Raw genomic sequence first — 24,689 nt, 5'->3', positions numbered from 1 at the left:
GGAGAGACTGAAACATAATTGTCCTATTAAGGGAAGTAATTTGAGGAAAATAAGAGGCTAAGATGAGGGCAAGTGCAGAGTTAGAGCTAGCTTTCTGCTGTTGATGACCTGTTTCACTTGCTGCATTTTCTGGCAGCCACCTTCCTTTGTAGCAAGAATATGTGCCAAGTCAACTAAAACAAACTCTTTCTACAGTGGTGTAGAATTATGTTGTTCTTTGGTTTTCTTTTTTTTTCTTCAATTGAAATAAAATTGTACATGTTATTACATAGTGGTAGATAACATATCTTCAAGTATTAAAACAAGTACATTTAGTGCATCAAGAGATACAGTGTTTGCAGCAAAATATAAAAAAATCCAACTTGCAAAAGCAATTTGCATTTTCTACAAGCAATTCATACCATCTGTTGGTAAAACAAGAAAATAAATAGTCTTTATGAGGCATCTGAAAAGTCAGCAAGTGTAAAAGTTGTTGATCCATTGGAAAATAATTTTCAGAATGTAGATTCTTCAGTGAGAACCACTTGTTCCTCTTTCAGGCCGGTCCCTTGAGAGGATGTGAGCAGAAGTAACCTTGATCTGAAAGGAGGACACAGAAAACTCTGTGTTATGAATCATTACACACCAGTTATTGACACTTTAAATCACACCTGACAACACAGAAGCAGCTAATATAGCTTGAGTTTAAAGTTGGCAGCTATATCCCAAACTGTCATTTCCAAAGAATGCATCATATTTAAACATAAAGAATATATATGGTAATTCAGTGTGAAGATGATGGATTGAGATAACACTGGGCTTATTTATTGTGAATATTTATTGTCATTTATTTCTAACTTGTTTATTTATAAACCAAGATGTGTTGGCTTTGGGTGCTTTTAAGTAAATGTTTAATCTGACTCATTTAATCATAGGGATAGCAATTTAAAATTTAAAAAATAATTGTAAATTAAACTGTGAGTTCATAAATGTTGTTACTCCATACTAGGCAGTACATTTTTGATCCCTTAATGAAGAGGAAATGGCAATCACAGTAAACTTTGAAAAGTATCAATGGGATATGTTTCTAAAAATGTTTTAGTGCCTTATGTGATATATTTACGTCCTACACTACTGTCACATATTTGTTCAAATCAAAGCCCGTTTCTTTATAATGTCAGTGGGTACATCTTCTCACAGGTAGTTCTTTACATTGCCAATCTGAGTTACTTGCCTTTAGCTTTGCTACTATGCTGTTCTTGCTCCACCTGACTCAAAATTTGCTGGCACGGATTTGTTGGGGTATTTTTGCTAAATACAGCTGACATATATCAGGACCAAGATTGGGCCTACACAAATTCAAAATGAAAAGTGAAAATCTTTTTTCTTTTTAGTCTCTCAAACTTTGAAGGAAAGCTGACTGCATGGAAATACTTATACATGATAAAATATTGAAAAGATTTAGCTTGGTTTACTTAAAAAGGAAATAACAGTAGAAAATAAGTAATACTACAAAGAAAAGCTTGATTGCTCAGTTTCTTATCTTAAAGGGAAACAAAAGACAACATCTAATGGAATCAAAGGTACACATACAAATTGACAGATTTATGTTTATTCCTTTAAGTGAATGATGATTTTGCAATCCATTGCCAAATAACATCTTCGGGATTTATGCTTTTTTAAGATTAATAGAAGCTTTGGCTACATGGATGGATAATGAGTATAATAGTATTTCTATGCAAGCAAGATTTATGGCAGGAGAAAATCTGTAAGTGGCAGTGCAGATTTTCAGGAAGTGAATCTGAGTGTCAGAGATGAAGATGGGCATATAGTAACACTTATGCCTAACATGGGGTCCTACTGCAATTTTTTTCTCTAAAAAGCATCTGTTGGTGATCATTGTTAAGAGCTGATAGTGGCTTGACAGGAAGTCTAGATTTGTAGTTCACACGTTCACCATTTTTAAATACCATAATATGAAACGTATCTTTACTGTTGTAAGCTGTAAAAGTGTTGCCAAACATAAACTGTGGTATTCTCACCATGGTTGCTTTTGGGTTTTCAGGACAGTCTTGTGATTTGGTACATTCTCCACTTAAGTCAATGGTACCATCATTTACACTGAGCTGTAATATTGTTTCTGTAAACTCAGGGGAGAGGAAAAAAAAAAAAAGAGAGAGAGCAAAAAACCCCCTGAAACAACAAACCTCTATTTAGAAGCAAAATCTGACCTGGCTTTGAAGAATTTCATTAATCAGAATATCATAACTATAGTGTTAAAATTTTAATACCTCCAATACTGCATCTGCAGAAGAAACAGTTTAATATTTCATTTTATTTACCCAAGGCCTCTGATGCTGTGTAAATATACCAAATTCACTCCCGCTCTACTGGGCAGCAGGTATTCTGCAGCAAAAATCAATTAAGTCCCAAATCTGTAGGTACATACTGAAACCCCACAGTCAGGTAGAAGTAAGATTTGCTGTAAGAAAGTTATACATAAAGGGGCTCCGCAGAGGTTTGCAGCTCTTGAATTCTGTTGTAGCTTCAAAAGTGACTGCAGTCAGAATTGATTGGAATATAAAATTTTCTTACAGATTCTAGGTTGAATCAAAGAAAGAATCAAAGAAAGATTCAAACATGTCTCAAAAAATCTATGCTTTTCAACATGGCCCACATGGATTGTGGTCTTCTGTTGTTTAAATTCAGAGCAACTATGTCGTGACTACTGACTTAACAGGCCTATTCAATACTCCTGTTTTTCCAAACCACTCTCAGGGTTGTTCTTGCGCTTATGCAGCTTTATTAGTGCTAGGACCTTTTATTTGGCTTGTTTGGGCCCTGGATTCTCAGTTCAAAATTGCATTGTAATAAAAATATCAGTACCTACATTAAGATCCCACTATTTTTAATAGAAAGAGAACAGCATTAATGACAGGAGTAGCAGCAGAACTTTTTTAAAAGTAAAGTCTGTTTGAATTTTATAGATGAGGGTCTCTGAGCACGAGGGTCTAGAAGCTGCAAAAATGAAAACACACCAAGTTACAAGAAATGAAAGCATTTTGAAAGGTTGTGATAAGATGTTGGACTTCCAGGATACAACATCAGCAGAGTGTGTGTAAACACAGTATCGGTACTACAGTAAAGCATATCTGAACGTGGCCTCATCTGGTAGGCTCTATGGCCTGGGTGCTGTGAGTCCTCATTGCTAGCAGATGGATGTCTGGTGCTGGGCTGTCTGACAGTCCCAAGTAGCCTGTGGCATGAAGTGTCAGAGTTCCTTGTAACAAGTGTGAACCACTTGGTGGAGGTGATACAGGGCACCATGGGATGCGTACAAGGGTATCTTTAAATAAGTATGGCCGTGTCCGGCTCAACAGTTAGCCCATGGTAAAGAATAGCATGAGCTCAGACATTCCCTCCCTAGCACGCCAAAAGGCATGTTTAAACTTGTATATGCAGCCTGTGCCAAAGATGGGTCTTAGTTTGATCACAGAAACAAGCCCAAGCTTAAGGAGTATAAACTAAGATTACTTTACTTGTTGCTGTCTTCCATAGTAAACTGCTAAAAATCAGTTCTTCACAAACATGTATTAACAATATATAATGCATCTTGTCTGGAAATTCTGTTCTGTTCAGACAGCATTATCATTGCCTCTGTGTCCTTTAAAATCACGTGTGAATTCATATAAAAGTTCATAGTAGTGGTGATATTTCTGTATTCATTTTCTTCTTTCACCATTACTATTGTCTTTTTTTTTCTGTCTTGTCTTTTTTCCTCCCTGCATTCTGCAGCAGTTGAAAGCATGGAGTTGTTTCCACATCAGTTTGACAGGGATAGATGAGTTTGATTCGTATCACAGACATCTAAATTTTAAACTATATTTACTTGTTTTCTCTCAGTAGATACATTCACTCTTTGTCTTCCCTGAGGAACTCAGAACACAAATCTGAGTTAACAAGAGGTGTGATTTTTTTTTTAAACCAGACCTAAATTTCCTGCAGTGACAGCCTGATAATTGCACTTACCTGAAATAAATATTTCCCTCACATTTCACACTATTCCTTTCTCCAAACTGACTTTAAAGTGCAGAATATCATCAACCAAGAAAGTTGAAGCATGCCCTCTTAGATTGTAACTTAACTTTTCAACTCCATTTTTTCAGGCCTGACTGAACTCAGTGACAGTCCAGTTTCCCTGGAGCTAGAGCGTTGCAAGTCTCCCACTTCAGGTAAAGGTGATTGGCTTCTCTTCCTGTAGTCTGTATAAGCCATTCATGTCATGCATCACTGTGTTTCATTAAGCCCTAAGAAGTGAAGTGCATAGTTACAGTTCCAAAGAGAAGAAATCGATGGAGAAGGGCTTATTACATAGCACAATGGAATCCTAAGTCTGTTTGCTTTAAGAAAAATTAAATGAGTGTTGCACATCTTGAGGTGAAAAGTATGAAAACATTTAAATTAGTAACATCGTGCAGATGTAGTCCTATGTCCTCCTATTAGAGGCTCCTTTATTTTCTTAAAAGGGTTTCTGACTTCCTTTCTTTTCAGTAGGGAGCCCTTATAATTTTATATATATTATGCGTAAGTGCACATAGAGAATTTATTTGGAAAACAGCAATATTAATTTTCGCCATTAGAACCCACCAGTGCCTAAGTTACATAATATACAATGGGAGCATAGCCTTAAATAAAAACATTCGCTTATCAACCACACTTTGGCCCAGCAGTGAAATCTTGGCCTTTAAAACATTTATAAATGTTTCCCATTTTACCCCTAGTCCTTCAGAAGGTGGAGTTCATCTCATCCCTAGTGACTTTTTCTGCAAGTGCCTAGTCTGTATTGATCTCTTCAATGTGAGTTCCCTATCTTAGAGATCGTTGCTTAGAGCTGTTTTCTAGTAGTTTTAAATATGATAGAAAAAAAGCAGGTGTAGTTTTAATACATTCATTTTACTTGTGGTATGCATATCACACTACTTTTCCTTGTAGTTTGGTAAGTATTGATAGATACTTTTTTTCTTCTTCTCCTTATTTATAGTAACAAATCCCCACAAATATGCTATTCAAATCCTCTGTTCTTATTTCACCTATTTTATTATAGCAGGACACATTAATCTTGAATGGATGCCACTAATTAGTAGTTTACAAAAAGCTGGAACTGATCAAAGTGCTTTCCTGACACATCAAGAACTAAAAGAAAACAGCTGTTTTAAAAATGTATTTTCTTATACTATCTGCAACCCAAATTCTGTAGACATGGGAATATTAAAATGAAATAGGCTATAATAATAATGGTATAGTAATAGGAGCTCAAACTCTTGAGCTGGGCATCAGAAACACGTGATACGGGCTTTAAAATAAAATATTTTATAACCTAGTACAGTTTGTTTATTGTTTGTCTCACTGGGATCCATCTTCTCAATCTTTTGTCCAGAAACAAGCTACCCTTTATTTTTTTTGGTTGAAAATCAAGACATCACTAACTCAGTAAACACATGCTTAGTTTTATAATAGCGAGTGACTCCTACAGTACCTTATTTTTTCTGCAGTTAACTGCAGAATTTATCTTTCAGATAAATTTAACATAATTTGCTTGAAAAAAAATATTATTCTTTTCTGTTTCAAAGACCACTCAGCAGGGAAAACATGGCATTATGAATGTTTCCTACTTTAGCCCTTCCATGTTGTTTTCCAAGCTATCTTTGAATCTTTTAAATGTGAAATCAGGTGCAGTTTTGCAGGCAGTAACTATTATTAGAATTAACTGCTGTTTAAAATAGAAGTTACTTTTACTGTGACTGGTATTATTTTTTTTTTAATTAATGCTTTGGCATACCTGTTCTAAAACTGTGCAAAATCCAGCCTCATCATCTGGAGTGACTGACCTCAAAATTGTGACCTCCAAGAACTTAGGAGTGGAACTACCTTGTGCTCATCAACATGGCTTCCCAGTTACATCAGCCTTTGCACTGGCTAGCATTCCTTTCTCATACAACACAACTCATTGATCTGCATAGTTACGAATTCATCAGGCAGGGTCCTTCTGCTTTCAGTCTTGCCTTTGATCTTTTTACAGTTCACACAAGCTTCACAATGGAAGTGTGCTGTACTCCGTACAGTCCCATGATACCTGTCTTTGTAAAACCAGTGGCCATATACCAAGACTTTATCCTTCATAAATTTAGCAGAAACAGAAAGAACACTTCATTGCTGAATCAAATGATTTAAGTTGCTGCTCAACAAAGGTTCTACTGGGTATGAATACTTCACCAACTCGTGAGGTTGCAATGACAGAAGGAACAGAATTTGATGTTTTTGCAGTTCATTATGGTTGTTAGACCACATCCACATTGCTGCTTCACCTGACAATGAAGTTCATGCAACCCACAATGCATATACAATGAGCAAGCTGACAGAGGACACTAGTCTATCTGACAAACATTTCACACATGATGGCACGCTGGTGAGCAGCATCATTCTTATTTCCATCAGAAGGGGAATGATTTGAAGGACAACACTGATGTGTTCAGAAACATACTCTGAGACTCCAAGACAATGCTTAGGAAGAATCCTTCCAGCACACTAATTACCAATGTAGATGAAAACACTTATACGTCTGAGAGAGCCACTAGTAACTTACATTTCAGTTCCTGCCAGGCCCATAAGAATAGTGTTGATAAAGGCTTCTTGGAGAACTTGAAAAAATCTCCTGTCTCTGCATCTCCTGGTCTGATTCTCAAGATTGCTTAGCCTGCTGGAACCCTCTTGTTTTCCCTGAAAAGTGTGTTTTGCCTGTAACATCCTATTGCTTGTCAATGTTTTAACCTCTGACTAAGCTGCTGTGAAGCCAGCCTAGGTCAACACAGTAATTCAGCTTTGTTTTTCTTCTCCCCTTGCCTCAAATCAAAGTTTGACATTTGTGTTCTACAACTGGTATGACTGTTAGAGCACTGGGCAAAAGGCTCACTGCTGAAGAATACTCTTTATTTTATATTCAGGACTGGTTTCTGATTCACTGCAAATTCAACTTCTTCAATTAAGCAATATTTTAACATGTTTCACAAGACTGTCTTTTCAGATATTTCTCCTGTACTATTTACTTTAGCATGACTTTACAGTGTAAGTGAAAAATCAGATTCCTGTTCTGAACATCTTCAGACTAGAACATGAAATTAAGTCATTTGAAGAAAATTTCCCTGAAATTCACAGTGCCACACAGGGAGTAGCAGCAAATCACTTGTCTGTGTATAGTATAGTTCATGATCCCACTGATGCAGTATGGCATGCCATATAATGGTATTTGTTTGGCTCACAAAAATCCCCTCAGATCAGATCAAGAACAGTAGATTTTTCAATACCATCAGAATATTTTATTCCTGCTCATGCATGGCAAGTTCTTTCAGTGGAGAAATTCAAACTGCAATTCAATTGTTGTTTGTGGTTGGGAGGTCAAAAGTTAGGCCTTGAACTACTTTCACTCTACAACAGCATCTGAGAGCTTAATAGCTCCAAAACAAAATAAAAACTGAGGTCTTGTACCCATGATGTAAATGGTGCTATATGTAATGCTGGAGTTAATTACTATGTAATGTGTTACAGAACAGTTCCCATTCCGGTAAAGTTTATTTTTATCATCTCATTAGGAAAATTTATTCAGGGGCTCTTAGGAATATAATATATATAATATGCTTCACTATATAATATATATGTCCCTTGCTGCTTTAGCCATTTATATACAGCTTTATATTGAGGCATGTAGTTGAGCATACATTGTAAGCACAAGAAAATGAATCTTTGAGAGGTCATTTAACTTGGTTGTGTAATATGCAAAAAAACAGAAGGAAAGAATTTCATCAGTCTGTGTATAGGAGTGAATTCTCAAATGTGTGTTCTAAACTGAAAATGCACTTGTGCTTTTTCTTAAAAAATCACCTTCATACTGGGGGCTCACATCTAAAATGCTTTTAAGACTACAGAACTTAGAGAAGGCTATGGAAAGATTTCCACAATTGATACCCATGAGCTTTGGAACAGGTCCGTGATGGCAAGATTACAAGTTTTTATACATCCTGTGATTTCTAAGTGCTGCTATCCTGATTCATTCCACTGGTTAAATCTGCTGGGATTAGTCCCATGCCATGCCAAACTCTCACTTTCCTACATGAAATGTTTTTAATAAGCTTTGTTTCAAGAAGAATATTCTCAAGGTTTTTTTTAACAGTTGCTCTTTTTTTAATTTATGGGTAACTGTAAAGTAGCTGAAGAAATTTGACTCAGGTTGAAAATTATATTCTTATGGAAAACAAGCAAGCAACACTGTGTGTGTGAAACATAGAATGTAATTTATTTTGAAACTTTATTATTGATAACACTGCCAGCATAACCATTTCTATTTATTTATATTAAATGAAAAAGAATGTTTGCTAGTCAAAAGGCAAGTTAATCTTTGTAAAAGGGATTAGCTCCTGCACTGTGGACACAAGTTGCATTTTATGACTTTTTATCACTTTTTCCAATCTGTGAGGGCCTTTCTGATCAGGTGAATTCGTGCTTGCTTAAGATCTTGAGAAGGGATGTGCATGCAGGGGTTAGGATGGAACAGGGAGCAGGATGAGCTGGCAGAGGGGAAGAAACAGGGAGCGGGGTTTGGGCCATGGCGCTTGGGTCAGGGGGAGCAATGGGGGTAGCCCCCGTGCAGCCCGTAGTGCTCATGGTTCCAGGGAGCCCGAGCTCACCAACAGGGCCCCAGCAGCCAGGAGGGACCAGGAAGACAGGAGCTAAGCAGGGTAGTTCTGGGGAGGGTCACCAGGGCCAAACACAGCCTGGCAATCACCAGGCAGGTCCAGGGACGGGGAAGGATGTCTGTCCATGAATCCAGGTCTGCATGAGCAGGGCACTAGCCAGGCACAGGCATGGCAGCAATGCAGCAAGGAGCTCTAGCTCAGGGGTGGGGTGAGAATTTCAGCTTGAAAGCAGCTCCAGTGGGGAAGGGCTGCCTGGGGCGCTCTGCCTTGGACCACTAAAGGACAGCTGTGTCTATGCTGGCTCTGAGCCCCAGCAGCCAAACCTCCAGGACATTACCATGTACCTTGTCCAAGTGAGTATCTAAATATTAGGCTCTTAAATCCATGTTTTAGCAGAAGGAGACTGGGACTGATATTCCAAAGTACTATGCAGGCAGAAGCTACCTGACAGGAAAAGAGCTGTATGAATTCCCCTTAATTTTGAAAAATAATAAATTCTCTGACTACAGTCCTGCTGTAACAGCTGAGGGAAACACACCACCGAATATCATAGCTGTGAGTGCACATTTGTTTGTAGGTTGTGCCTGGGTGTTTTCACTGAAAGACAGGGAAAATATGGCTGCAAGATAGGGTGTTGTCCAGGCTGGAGACCTGGGTGCTCAGTTTAGTTAGCTGCCAGACTGTACCTATGAACACTGACTGTGCCTCTTTCACATCCCACAGTTGGGTAACTTGACTGTTTACTCTTTAAGATCTTTTGGGCAGGGGCTGTCTTGCCTTGTGTGGCATCACAATTTCTGCTGGCTGCCTCCAGCATGAATGCAAGCAAATAATGGTATCAAACTCTGCTAGCTTCTTGAACCTTTATACTCTACTTCATTCATAATTTAATCTGGTTTTCAAAAGCTCTTTCTCAGCAACATAAAATATCCATATTCTGATCAGTTTAGTAGTAAAACTGTAATTTTACCAAAAAAAAGTAACATGCAGAGCTTTAATCACAGTAAAGTGACCCCCTCCTTTTTGTTTTTGTCCTTAAAGATATGGTCTATTGACAGTGGTCCATGCTGTGTCCTAGCACAACAATGTCCTACGCCAAAAATTTCCAAATGTGGAGATGGTGGTAGGAGTACCTCTTGGCTTCTTCAACTGTACTTCCTTCATTTTATCATGCTGTGTGTCTTCTTTGTCTTTCAGCCCTACTCACCATGTCACCTACTCTATCCCTGTACCCATAAACCAGCTCATCAACTGTATACTCCTTTCTGATCCTCAGCCCATTGGCCCCCTGTGTTACTTAGCTCGCAGCCTTCACCATGGTCTGTCTAATTTGTGTGTAAGCAGCTGTGGCAGCTCCTGAATCAAGCCTGTTTAGAGTCCTTCAGAGGAAGCAGAAAGTGCATACTTTGCATGTCCTGTATGAGCCTTCAGGCAAACAGTTGGGAGCTAGTCCTGCTGCCTTGCAGTGCAGACATACATACAGCACAATTTGGAAGCAGCTGTGGCATATAACACAAGATGTGTAATTCCTGTTATACAGAAACACCTGTAACATAGAAATAGAAGAGGTTAAATCACCACTTTGCAAAGCTCAGAGCCTCCGTGATGACAGCACTAATGAAGCTCCTTAGTGTTAAATGCAGCTAGGTTTTATAGCCCTGAAATATCCTAATCTAGATTTTTGTCTGTTAGTAAAGTGTCTCACAGTCTTCCTTAGGAATTGTTAATCCTTTTTCAGAGGGCTGGTTGGACCAGATGTTGTCCTTTCCTTTAAAGGAGATTGTATCACAAGTGATGCTTCTTTCTCTTTCTCTGCAGCAAAGCACTGATTTGCTGGAGCAGTAGCCTCCATTCACAGCCTGAAAGAGTGCGTGACAGCTGCTCAGATAAATTGAATGCTTTTCAAAGGCTGTTCTGAAAATCAAACTGCCCTTTGTGTGAATGCCTAGAATGGATGTAGGAGGTTAATGCTTGCTATCCAGATTAGAGAATTTTCATGTAGTGGTGGTGTTAGTGATGTATGTTTTGATGTTGGGTTGATCTGAAGAGATCTCTTCACCTTGTCCCAAAGCATCCGTCTACAATGACAGCTAGAAATGGGTTACTGGGAGGGCTGTTCTGGTTCTATAGATACCGAATTGTTGCTCAAAAAGCCTGAAGGGCTCCCTTACACTTCCCCAAAGAAAGAAAAACACTTACTGTAGGTGCCAACTGATGTTTGCTTCTGCCACATTACAGGCTTTGTAGTATATGACACTTTGCAAAAAAACCAAAAAAAAAAAAAAAAAAGCAACAGATTTTCTTTTTAGGAGCTCTGTGACTTGAAATGGTGTCTGTTTGGGGCATCCTTCTGACCTAAAAGCTTATTAAATAGGAATTACAAACAATTTGTTCCTTATATTCATAATGTCCCAGTGTTTCTGTCACTGTGAAACTTACCATGTGGGACTTTATTTAGAACTAGACCAGTTAACTGACAAACGCTTAATTGTTTATCTCTATTAACAGACAGTATGGGTAAGGGGTAAAAGCCAGAAAACAATGTGAAAAATACTGAATGAATGCAAGATGAAAGAATCATATTGGAAATTAAGACTTCTGAATAACTAACAAAGGATTTCTTAAGGCGTTCTTTTAATAAATTTAACACTGTTTTGACTGCTACAAGACATGCTTCATTTCAGTCCTCTGGTGTTCATTGTTTAAAAATGTGCTTGTGTGTAAGGAAATGAAAACATTTTTGAACAGAAGCAAAATCATTGTTTTGTTGCATAACTGGAACACAACAGATAACTAAAACTTCACTAAATTAAGTGCAATATTTTGATATCTAGATAACACCACATTATATCCTGAGGCTGCTGTATTTAGTTTCTGTGCAATCTGTCTTCCTTTCCATAATACTAGAATAGTGTGTTCTGTCTCCATTACCTGTGCAATATGCCCTCTCTTTTTCAAATGTTTTCTTGAGGTATGATGTCATCAGAAGTCATAATGTCATTGCATTTCTTACTAAATTGGTTTCCAGGTGTTTAAATATTTCTGATATGCTGCATAACCAGCATTTGCAATATTTGCCTTAATCTCTCTTTTTTTTTTTTAATCATTCCTGTCACCACAAGGTAAGATATTGCAGCACACAGCCAAAGCTGTGTAAAGCACCATTCACTTCTTGAGAGCTGGAGTACTGTTTTTCCAGTGCTGCTTTGTTCAGTTACGTTTATTTTGCTGAATGGTGTACATGAAAATATTTAAACCATAATTCTGCCTTTATATGCTGATTTTTAAAAGGTGCTAAAAATTTGCAACATGGTATTAACCAGAAGATGGCATGTTGTTTTCCCTCGCTCCTTTTTTTCTTTCTTACTTATTAACAACTGCCTTTCTCCTTTTTCTGTTGTTTCAGTTAAAGGATCAAGAAAGTTAAGTCTGCCAACAGATCTTAAGACTGATCTTGGTACGGTAGGCGAAAGCCAGCAGCTTTAAACTTCCTTACATTCATTGGCAAAACATTTTACCAACTGATTCATGAGATAACACAATAACCTTGGAGGTTCCGTCTGAAAAGGCTTTCTAAAACCCACCTATTAACCCATACAGTTCTGTTGGCAGCTCTCAGCATTTTGCTTGTTTAATATTCATTTATATCATGTAGACACATTTTGCCAGTCATTACACACTGTGTGTGTAATATTTTATTATGAAAAGGCTCCAGAACTTTTGACACCCTAGAGCCGTTACAACTGGTCATCAGTGATGTTTATCTCTGCCTATGACACCCAATGCATGCGCCAGTCTGTATTCTTTATTTGATGTACAGATTCCATGCCACAACAGCAGTAAGATGGTTGAACATGTTTATTTTATGGTCTCTTTGAACTTCTGAGAAATCAGATCAGAAATCACTCATTTGTGTCTCAGTTCTCTCCTTGAGCCTAACCTCAGCCAACCATTAAGTACACAGTTTGCTGTAAACTTTTTCTCAATTCTTTAACATTTCAGTGGAAATGCATAGTAAGGGAGAGCAGAAATTTCACCTCCAAAAACCTAAAATGAAAATTCAACATCTTGCATCAACATTACAAACCTAAAAATGTTTGGGGCAGATCATTCACATAAATAGGATTTCTCCTGGCATTTGGATTGGAATATGTGGTTCACATGAAGATTTTTGTAATTGTCTTTAAATATTCTCAGTGTCAGAGTCCTTTCTAGTTTTGCTCTCCTGGGCAGTTTCTCATGTAAGATCACTGAAAAAGCCATGTAGCCATGCCTCATTATGTTGAGTGTTGTTTTGGAGATAGAAATTAAAGTTGGATCACATCCTTGCATAAAGCAGATGAACTTAATTTCTTTCACTAGGAATTAGGTGCATGTATTAACCAACGTAGCACTGTTCCCAAGGCAAAAGTCGGGGAAATAAATATGTCTTCCACATTATAAATGACTGAGGAAGTTAGAAAATCACTAGCAGCTCCCAATAAAGTAAATGTTGAAAAATTGCTTGGGAAATTCAGCCCAGATTGTGCAGATTTCAGCACAGAGTGATTTAGTTGAAATAACTTAAAGTTAAAAGCAATGTTTGAGAAATTAAGAATGTAGGAATACACCCCCAAAAAAAATTGGAGTGAAAAATTGTAGTACTGATAATACTCCAGAATGGTAAAATGAATGATGTAGGCAGCTATTGACCTGCAAAATTAATATTTATCACTGAATTAATGGCCAGCTATTAAGAGGTAAAGTGAATACATAGAGTATCAAAATATCCATAGGATAGGACCTAAAGCTAAATGGTATCCTACAAATCAAATTTCTTTTTGTTACTATTATTAAAAATATATAAACTTGTAGGACACATAGTATGAAATAGATTTAGAACCTGAATCAGAATACAAGAAAAAAAAGACAATCTCTTTGTATAAAAGACTGGATTTATAGTTTTTTTAGGAAAGGAAGAAAGAAATCATTGAACTAGAAGTGATAATGGCTTTATCAGAATCATAGAATCACAGAATAGTTTAAGTTGGAGAAGACCTTCAAGATCATTGAGTCCAACCATCTCTCCAGCCCTACTAGGTCCAATGCTAGACCATGTCACCAAGCATAACATCTACTCTTCTTTTAAACACCTCCAGGGGTGGTGACTCAACCACCTCCATGGGCTGTTTGTTCCAATATCTAACAACCCTTTCAGTAAAGAAATTTTTCCTAATATCCAACCTAAAGTTACCCTGACACAACTGCAGACCATTTCCTCTTGTCCTGTCACTGGCTATCAGGGACAAGAAACCAACCCCCACCTTTCAGGTAGTTGTAGAGAGCAATAAGGTCTCCCCTCAGTCTCCTTTTCTCTAGACTAAACAATTCCACCTCCCTCAGCTGCTCCTCATAAGATTTGTCTTCTAAACCCTTCACCAGCTTTGTACCCATGATACAATACTATATTGTATAATATAGGAATCAGAATTAAGATTCAATTCTGTTCAGCATCTTGAATCAGACAACTTTTAAAGTCACATACCAGAGAAGAAGCTTCCTTACCGTCAGCTTTCCTGTAATCATGCTGGAAGCCAGACAATATTTTAAGCACTGCTTGGAATATATTGACTAATTGAAGGCAGATAAATGTTTTTTTAAAAAAAACAAACCAAACAAACAAAACCACCCACAATACCCTAAAAATTGGGAAGCAGGATAATTAAGGAAAGCTGTAAAAGTTAAAGTATGGCTGTTACTCCTGACTAATCAACTGCAGAGGAAGGGTTTAAAAAAAAAACCCCAAACTAAAACTGAAACAAAACAAAATGTTTAAATTCTCCTTCGTGATTCTTAGAAGGGCAAAAAAATTCCTGTTGATTATTCTAGCCATTAAATCTGTGCGGAACTGTAGATAGCATAGTTTACAAAAGGCTGGCAACCCCCTTTTTTTTTCTCCAAGGCACAAAATTTAAATGAAAGTTCCTGGAAACGGTGATGAATAATGTCTACATTTCATTTTCCTCTGCTCCAAAATGTCCTGGATACACTGTCAGAGCTCTTAAAGATTATTTATCTACTATTTGGCTGTTGCTTGAGATTGTACCCGTAGCCTGATTGTTAAGGGGATAACAATACTCTCAGTGAGCCCACAATTCTTGTAGATATTCAGGTCACATTGAAACAGTAAGATACTGTACATCCATCCCGTTGGCCCTGGCTCATGGCTTTTTACAGAGTGCTGATACATTGACTGCTCCCAGCACTGAACGCAGTTAATTGGGAAATACATTAGTATTTGGCAGCTTACACAGTTCTGCTCCATCCGTGGGATCTGGCTCCTGTGATGTCCTTGCTTTCACTTTGCTTTGAATTGTGATAGCAGAGGTTAAGTGGAAGTTAAATCTATTTCAGGTGGAAGTGCTGCCAGTACTGAGAATTGCTTGGGGAGTAGTTAGCTAGCATTTAAGGGAATAATGTGTGAACTTAGGACTGAGGGTGTTCTAGTTAAACTTTGTCAGTATTTTCATAAAGGTACCTTGGGACTTCATTTTGACCCTTGTATAGCTGATGAAGTTGACCTCAACATCCTTCTGTTTTGATGTAGTGATTATTATCTATCCTTGCTCAAGAACTTGTCACCTGTGGATGCCACCTCTCCGCACCCAAATGTGAGACCTCGCCGTAGGTGGGGATACCTTGGAACTTCTTGATAGTTTTAGCTACTGTGGATCACAGCAACCCCATGTTTATTTGGGTTGGCCAGAAGGAGGATGTCATATTGCTGTTGCACATAGTGTACAGTTCCCCTGTTATCCTCCAGAGGCAGCTCTGAATAATAATATCTTTAGTTTTGAACCTAATATTGCCTCCCAAACTTTTCCAAAAAGAACAACTAGGTTTCCCTGCACTGTTGCAGTGAAATTAATTATGGGCCTAATCCTAATATAATTTAATCAAATAGATAATCTGGGATCTATCCAGACAGATAGAACTGGAGTTGTCTAAATTTGCTTCAACTTGAAGCATAAGCTTGTATTTTTCCTTCAGGAAGTATTTGTGCTCATTTCATTAAAAGCTTTCAGAGTTTTCAGATGATCACAGGAGCTAGACAGACATCTTAACTAAAGATGGAGATACTCGGTAACCACTAATTTTTATTTAATTGCTGTGAACAGATGGTTTCACTGTAGAAGTGTATCCTATCACCTAGGCTTTATTAGCCAAAGAACAAAAGAAAATGCAAATGCAGACAGACATCTTTTGTTTCCTCTTGCTAGGCTGTGATCTTGAAAAGATTAATATAATTTCCTATGCTTTTTGCAGATATTTGCAAGCAGTGACTGAATTCTGTACCAGGTCAGAGTTAATGACAGCAGGGAAAAACTAGACAAACACCCAAATAAGCTCTTTTTTTTTCAAGGATTTGAGAAATGTCTTCTGATGCAAGGGCCCAAACCCTTTAATTCTCAAAGTTGGCTTCATAAAACACAAAAGAGCTTTGGTTGTCACACTGTATTCCGTTTTGCCCATTTTGCACAGTTTTGTGGAACGTGTTTTTTCTTTCCTTGAAGTTTCATGCATATTATCATAGAATTAGAATATGAAAATATCCACCATTCATTGCCCTTGTCTTTCATTGCGAGAGAAGTGTCGCTGCCTGGATGCCTCCAAGACTATGAAACAGTAGCTGGATATTGTAAAGATGACCTCATTTTTATTCTAAGGATGAGCAGTGGGGTTACAGCAATTCTTGCTTTACCTTTTCAATGTATTTTACAGCAGATATTAGACACTGGCAAAGTTCTGTAGCTTTCAATCTGTTTTTGCTTAGTGCTGCATTGAACAAACTGATTTCAAGTGGAGCATTCTGTACTAGTTTTCCTGGCTCTGAATCTGTAACTCTGTTTACAATGCCAAAGAATATTCCAGAATTTCTGAAATTATACAAGCTGCTTTCCTCCTTGGTCTGACACTTTTATAAAAGGCAATGCAGACATCTAGCTGTAACAATGCTCTTCATTAATTACTTGGCAATATAAGTTGAAAATTACATGTATTTTTACATGCAAAGGATTTTGTGGACTGCCCAGTGTGTGCTTCCTTCCAGAAGCATGGAATAATTTCTGTTCAGTTTTCAGTCTGGAAAGAACAACTGAATTGAGGAATAATCTGAACTCTTCTTGTAGTTAAAATTATAGCATAATTAAGGTTGGAAGGGATCTCTAGAGGCTATCTAGGTCATCACTGTGCTCAAAGCGTGTCTAGTTAGACCAGCTAGGTCAGGGCAGTGTCCAGGTGAGCCTTGAATACCTCCAGGGACAAGGAAACCTCTCTGGGCAACCTCTTCCAGTTTTTGATCATCTACACAGGAAAAAAGTTTTTCCCTCATACTTTAACAGAATTTCCCATGTCCCACTTTGTGTTGTTTACCTCATCTGATCACTGTGAACCTTTGAGAAGTGTCTGGCTCTCTCTTCTCCATAGAAGAAGATCTTACTCAGATCAGGTAGTTGCAAACAGCAATAAGGTCTCCCTCAGTCATCTCTTCTTAGGGCTGAACCCCCTCCCCCAGTTCTCAGCCTCTCCTCCAACACCCTGTGTGCCAACTCCCTTACAAGCTTGGTGGACAGGGCCCTGCTGAACTGGAGCTTGTATGTCAATGTCTTTCTTGTGGCAGACAGCCCAAATCTGGGTACAGGACTCGAGATGCAGCCTCACAAGTTCCAAACAGAGGGAAGGATTACATCCCTCAAGCTACTGGCTGTGCTCTCGCTGATTCACGGGAGGAAGTGGTTTGCATCTTTTGCTGCAGGTCTGATCACTATTAAGATGAAAAGCATTGCAGGTTGGACTAAAGGCTCTCACTTTTACACAGGTGGTTTTAACCATTTGGCCTCCCTGCAATTTCACGTTTTCAGGTTTGGATTTGATATTCTGTAGCTGTCACTCTGCTAGACAGAAGTCTCCTTTCATCTGCCGAAGGTCAGGTGTGTGATAGCAGCAGTTTCTTCCTTAATTAAATAAGAGAAGGTTTATGGTCAAGCATTTTTAAGAGAGAGCCAACATTAATAGATATATTAGCACTCTGCCAATCCAGATAACCATAATAATAATTTTTTAAAAGCAACAAGAGCTGATCAGCAGGTTAACTCTGCCAATTATTACAATGGAATAGGCATGTGGTGTGTGGTTATATTTCAAATGCAGAAAGGGCCTGTGCTCTGACTTCTAATGCTTCCAGATTTAAAAGTAAAAAAAAAAAAAAAAAAGAATTGATCTGTATGGAAGATTTAAGAAGCAAGTATTTTTAAGGAAAGGTAAGTGCTTAAAATTCTCAAAATGGTACTATAACTAAAATGTTTGTAACAGGTACAGTTAAATACAGTCACCACAAAACAGCAGTGGAATTTGCTAGCTGAAACAACAAAACAAGCAGTAAAGATCATCATACATGGAAGAGTTGATGATAACTGATAGGCAACTGTTAGGGTCACAATGTAATAGATATTCATTGTTCCTAAGTTCTCTATTTTAGAGAAGAGTTCCTTGCTGAGGACTCTCAAAGGTAAGTCATTTTCCACTCCTTTCAAGCAGCGCAAGCATATATGTAGTATTCTTCCCTTCTGTGGTCTCTCCACGATTCTCAGGCTCTAATACCCTCCCACAATCAAAATCTGGGGCTACACATAGATTTACCAGACCTGCCTGGACCCAGAGGTCCTCTGTAGCAAGTAACTTGGTTTGAGATTGAGTTCTCTCACAGCCTGTCACCTGTGAGCAGAGATTCAGGCACAAGAGAGCTGGTCCAATCACCTTGTTGGGATTTAGAGCAAAGTCCAAAGTCCTAGAAACTGACCTGGGTGTACAAGCAGAAAAATGTTTAGAAAGTGATCATTTTCCATGTATAATTATTTTGACAGCAAGGTGATAACAAAAGAAGGATAAATAAGATCTCTGAAGCAGAAGTTATAAACTATAAAATCTGGGTTTGCAACATTAAAATAAGAATAAACAATCGTTACAAGTTAATTTATTATTATCTACCTGATATGAAACCTGTCCAAAATTAGCAATGCATAATGTTAACAATTTGGGAACTTTTAAACTTTGATTTTTTTTTAGAATATTTTGATTGCTGCATAAAAATTAAGCTTAATTATATTTGGAATTAGTCATTTGCCCATGTTTGTGCCTCTTTCTCTTGAGTATTTGCAAGCAAATTATTTACATGTTAGGATTTATGGAGTGGTGCTAGCTCAAACGAAAACAAGATTTTTTGAAGTCAGTGCAAGAATCTCCTAAAGAATCTGGTTAGACTAGACTACAAACACATTTGTTGTAATTATCTTTCATTTTGTTCATTAATTTCAGATGGAAAAATGGAGTTTTCTTTAGAAATTCTCCAGCTCATATGTGTCATTCTTTATTTGTCAAGTTCAAGTTAAAAATGTTTCCAGTCCAACTTCTTTGAAAATTTTTTCATTTCCAGAAACAGATAATTAAACCCAGATTTTTCCATCTTGAAAATGCAGGTGCAAAGCTACCAGTAAGGGATGCACAGCACTAGTTGATGTCCTAGGTAGTCATGTGGTTCATCTCTATTGACATATTTCAGTGTTGTGCTCTCTAGAGCTCAGGATGTATCATGCTTCATGCTTATGTTTCAGAATTAAATGAAGTTTTCCATCTGTGTTCCCTGTTTATTGCACAAAGCACAGCAACAATTTATGTTACATTATTCTGCAGAGGCACACTGAGTGCTAGGTACTTTTTGAGACAAGTCAGTCCAGTGGCGTGGTGTTATATGATCACTAGAAATTCAGCAGAGAAATCTGACAAGCAGCATTAGATCCAAGTGGTTCAAGCTTTTCCCCTGTTCTGAGGGAACAAAGCTAGATTTATTTTTAGAATTACACTGCCAGGTTTGGTTTCTCAGCTGTAGTAACATAAAGGTGATGTTATGACATATGATAATATATTCTTAGTGTTCTTTATTTGCATAGTGTTTATTTTGCACTCTGTTTTCATTGTTCATAACTGCAGGCAGAAATGCTAGTTTTACAAGGGGCTCTGCCAGTGAAAACGCAACATTTTCAACCACTTCACAGTGTTTTATTTCTCTGAAACACAATTGTGTTCACCCTGCTTTCAGAAAACTGTCTAGGATCAAGCACATCATAGGAATTTGTTATCAGGATAGGAATACTATTCTTTTACACAGGCAGTATATTACAATGGCATTATGTTGTACTCTTAGTGTGGACCTAAATGTACTAGGAGTATATCAATAGGGCAGTTCGTTCTTCCTGCTCAGACTGAAGAAGTCGTGAAAATATACGTATGTGTACTGACCTCTTCTGCCCGGGCTCACACCTCCTCTCCTGCCAGGGTGACAGAACGGCACTGAGAGAAAACTGTGGTCCTGACACCCTGTAAGGGATTTTCTTTTAAGAATAAGGTGTTAAAAGTTTAAGGTGTCAGTCTGTGTTCTCACTAATGAATGATCATGATGCTTTTACACCAACCTTGGTTATTTTACATGCAACCTCGAGACCGTTCCACAGGCCGTGTGTACAGTTATGAGATCTCTTTTTTCTTTATTTAAATGTGTATCTTTTTCCTGTGTAGAAAAAAGGTTAGTCACAACCATAATTATTATCCCACATCTAATTTACTGATAATACATGAAAATCTCCCAGTGGAAAAAGATAGACTTTTCCTCCCTTTAACAGCAGAGCCTGGATTCATTAACACTGGTTGAGGAGATTCTCTGGGATCAAATTTTCACATTCTTTCTACTTCACGTTAAAGCATCTCTCTCTTGTCCTCTCACCTGCTCTTTTTTTGATTACTTCCTTACAACTTAGCATGATATTATAATGCTTCTAATTAGTTGTATTTAAATTCCTTTGTTCTCAACCTCCCAGTTTAGTAAAATCATTAGTAAGAACTGATTTTCAGGTAGTTTTTCTTGTGAAAACTTCTTCAGTTTATTAGAACTGAAAAAAAAATGGTTGGTCTTACATTTTGGGTTTATTATGTCTAGTGTAACAAAAATTTCTAGGAAGTAACTGCAAATGCATGTTCCTTTCTTACTGAAATTTTTAAGAACTTTTGTTTTAGTAAGGCTTCCACTTTTAACTGGTAAATCCTTCATTTCCTTTGCTATTTGCAGAGCTCATCAAGTAGTTTAAAACAGCTGTATGACAAAGCAGGTTGTATAATATATACGCATTACTGTGTGAAAACTAAATTCAGCATGCAGATATGTAATCTGTTTCCTGTCTGCATAATGGTCCTCAAAAAATATTAGATCAATTTGAGGCTCTCCAGCAGGCTTGCTGCTGTCATGTTGCACATTGCATCCCTCGTAAGGCATCTCTCAGTACTTCTATCAAGTTCACAGTAATGTTACTTCTTCGTTTTTTTTCTTTGTCTCATCATCTCACTGGTAATTAGTGTGACACAGTGGCCTTCCACCCAGCGCAGGTATTTTATTAAAGCAGTTTTTGGGGTGCACACTGCACTGAATGGTGCTACTGTTTGACAACAGGGATAGCTAAAGCATTTTTAATTTATATGGGTAAAACCATGAGCCCAGACAAAGGGAAACAATCAGGACCTGTACTGTAGAAGCACCATGTGGAGAACATTAGAGAACTTTATGTCATGAACTCCTCTGTTGTATATTTTAATACATCTTATAATGCAATGTTACAATCATTTTTTAAATCAGTGGAGTTAAGTATCTATAAATGGACTAATGTATTGTAGCATGGGGTAATCTGCCATGATTACTTCCAATGGCTTACATGAGCCATTAAATTAATGAACAAAATAGCTGCAAACTGAGCCCTGGCTATTTAGTTCATTGTCTACAAACAGGAGAATAGGCTGCTGCCCTGGCCTCAGTGACCACATGACAAAGCGGTAAGCCAGCAATGGAAAAAAGTTAAAACTGTTGTTCTTCACTACAAATTGACCAAATCTGGAGAAAAGCCAGGTTTTTCTAAGCCTCCTCTATCTGTTCTTTGGGGTGATTGGAAGACATCTGTCCAGGTGATTCAGGTCTCAGAGGGCTACTAAATCATCACAGTCATCTTGGCAAAGGGCCTGAACATTCTCCATCTCCCTGAGAAAGCCTGCCGTAGGAAATCAGTATTGTTTTTACCTTATCACTTCTCTTGCACATTTCATTTTTTAAGACAATGTGGTAAAGAATCTTTTTCTTAGATAGTGCATAAGCTTTCTTTAGAAATATTTTGTATCCCTGAGCTTACACCATACAAGCTGTGGGAATTTAATTTTTAAATGCATAGGATTTTCTCATAGATTTGGGTGGTCTTTATCTGCTTGATTCTTACCAGCTTCTCAGCAAAGATGTTGCAATCATAAAGCCCATAATTATATTATTCTTTGTATGATTTTTTTCTATTTACTAAGGTTTGAAGTGCTGCATTGCTCCTAGTTGTATACATTTAAAAAATAATATCCAATCAGAAGAACAGAGCAGTTTTAAAATATTGAAAAGTCTGTTGGTGTTCACTGAAATCCCTCTTCCACTCATCGTAGCACTCACTAACATTTCACCAACTTCAAGACTTGAAGGGATATCCCTGCAGCTTCTAGGATAAGACTTAATGTTTTTCTAGACAGGAACTGGCTTTACATATTCAGAAGGGCATTGTCAAAATAACTAAATGGATCTAGGTCCCCAAATCCTAATGGTTTTCTTTAATTTGAGCCTTTGAAGGTAGCTGAGATAAGCTATCATACTAGGAGAAACGTAGCTGCATTTCTCTTACAATTTGGCATAGTGAATAGCAGTTTAAGTGAACTGTACCCGTCGCATACAACATTCATGGACAGGAATTCACAAATGTTGTTGGTGTTTCTATAGAATATGATTCCTTTTTTACTCTGTTATGTTCCTCACCACTTCCTAGGATCCCCTGGAGATAATTAGATATCATGCTGAACCTCCTTCACACAAACTGAATTTTGAAGAAAGGAAGCAGCTGGATGAGGATGTGTCTGTTGCTGAGGTTGAACAGTCAGCCTGTGCCCTTGAACAAAGCCCCTGATCTCAAAGGAACTTCTACAGAAATACATGAATAGTTCCAGCATATTTTCTAAAATTCCTTAACCATAAGTTGAATGAATCATCCACATCAGTTTTATTGCCTCTGTTAGCTCAGTTAACAGCCATGTATTAAGAAACACGATAAGAAGCATGAAAGGTGTGTCTCCTACAGAGCCATCTCATTATGCAGCACAGATACTAAATTGCTTTCTAAACCTTAATTCTGAACAATTCTTTCCGAATTTGTTCATTAAGACTGAACTGCTTTCACATGGAAGGCATGTTACTTACAGGTTGGAAGACTAGATATGATAGCACAGTGTATGTTGGATTCACCTGAATACAGGAATAGCTTTTCGTCGTGTACAGTGCAGCTATCATGGCACTGTAACTTTACTTAAATCAGAAAGTATGATTTGCCTGCTGTCCAAAAATAATTTAATTATACCTGGGTGTGTATCCTTTGACATGTTGAGGGGAAAATTCTGTTCATGTTGCCTTAGCCAACACGAGAGGAAGAAAACTATCACATGAATGTTTTGTCATCTGGTCCAACCCACTCAGAATTCAGGTCTAAGCCCTGACCAGTAGTTCATTGTGGTTTAAAGACCTGTTGTCAGGAATGAAGAACAGACGAATGTTGGCAGAGTTTCAAGCCGCCATGTTTTGTTTCTCGGCCCATGAGACAGCAGCACATACTCTGCTGATTGACCACGGCCTCTAGCAGGGGTCCAAGCACTCAGCCTCGTATCGTTAGGTCTGTAACAGACAAATAAATTGTTCAGCAGTCAGTTCCCTTAGCAGTAAAATATATCTGTGTGATACACAAAGAGTAAAAATACTTGGTGATATTATGGCTAGTTTTATGATTATCCCAAATAGCAGCAGTTCGATGTCTGTTTCAAGCAGCTGTAGGTCAGGTAGGAAAGATGCCTAGCTCTGAATTCTGTCCTGTGCTAAATTACTCTTGCAGCTCTTTATGAGAGCAAAAAGGAAAGATAGTTTTCAAATTTATTTGGTATTTGTTAGAAGACACAACTGTGTCTAACAGGGATGACAGCGTTACCAGCTTTATCTTTTTGAACTGCCCGTGTAGATAGGTCAACAAAGTGCTGTGAGACCTGCAGCTGTAAGAATGTGTAGCAGTTCTGTGATCCTTGGGTTTTTTTCAAAATACCTTAACGATTATGGTGAGTTATCCCTACATACACATGTTGGATTGATAAAACAAACAAGTAGTCATTCTCAGAAGATTTGACTTACCGCATGCTTAAATAGCAGAACGTACCATCTCTCCTCCATTCTGAGTTTTGGGAGCTGGTGCTTTACCCAGCACTCTTTGCATTCGCTTTCCAGATCACGTCAACGGTCACTGCACGAGTCCAACGTCCCAGAGCTGCAGTTCAGGAAAACGACTGTCCAGCGCAGACGTCTCGAAAGCAAACCGCCGAGGGCCTGGGAGGCCCCCCTTCAGAAAAGCACAGTCTGCAGCCTGCATGGAGATTTCTCTCCCGGTCACCACAGAAGGTGGGTGGCAATGGATATTTCTCTAGCTATTTGTGAAAGCAAGTAAGTTTAGCATCATCCTTGTCCCAGTCACTGCCCTGAACTGCTGTCGTCACCTGATGGTTTAGAATGAGAACAACCCTTGTGTGTTAGTGGTGTTACTGACAAGCCTGGTCCTGAGCTCTGTGCTGCCTCGGGATGCAGGATGCTGAACCCCACCAAACCCTTACAGCCATCTCCTGGCCTGTATGGCTCAGGTGATTTGTTCCCGGAAAAGCGCGTGTTCATAGCTGCTTGTGTACAGTTATTGTGACAGCTAGTAGAACTAATGTTGAAACCTCTCATTGTCTCTGCTTAACAAGTCTGAAAATGAGTGAGATATTTTTAGAATG

General features: G+C 38.1%; 1 protein-coding gene across 2 annotated transcripts in view; it reads left to right on the top strand.

Annotated features, from left to right (window-relative positions):
• Positions 1 to 24,689, top strand: part of STXBP5L (syntaxin binding protein 5L) — a gene marked incomplete at both ends in the record, with an annotated part of 196,325 nt that overhangs the window by 149,349 nt on the left and 22,287 nt on the right. For both annotated transcript variants that reach the window (XM_084276050.1, XM_084276049.1), the window contains 2 exons: positions 4,146 to 4,211; positions 24,148 to 24,318. In XM_084276050.1, coding sequence (XP_084132176.1) covers positions 4,146 to 4,211; positions 24,148 to 24,318 — 237 coding nt within the window. The remainder of the gene's footprint in view (positions 1 to 4,145; positions 4,212 to 24,147; positions 24,319 to 24,689) is intronic.

This window comes from Gallinula chloropus (assembly GCF_964237585.1).
Source record: "Gallinula chloropus genome assembly, chromosome: 1".
Lineage (NCBI taxonomy): Eukaryota > Metazoa > Chordata > Aves > Gruiformes > Rallidae > Gallinula > Gallinula chloropus.
This window is presented reverse-complemented; position numbering and strand designations above follow the sequence as displayed.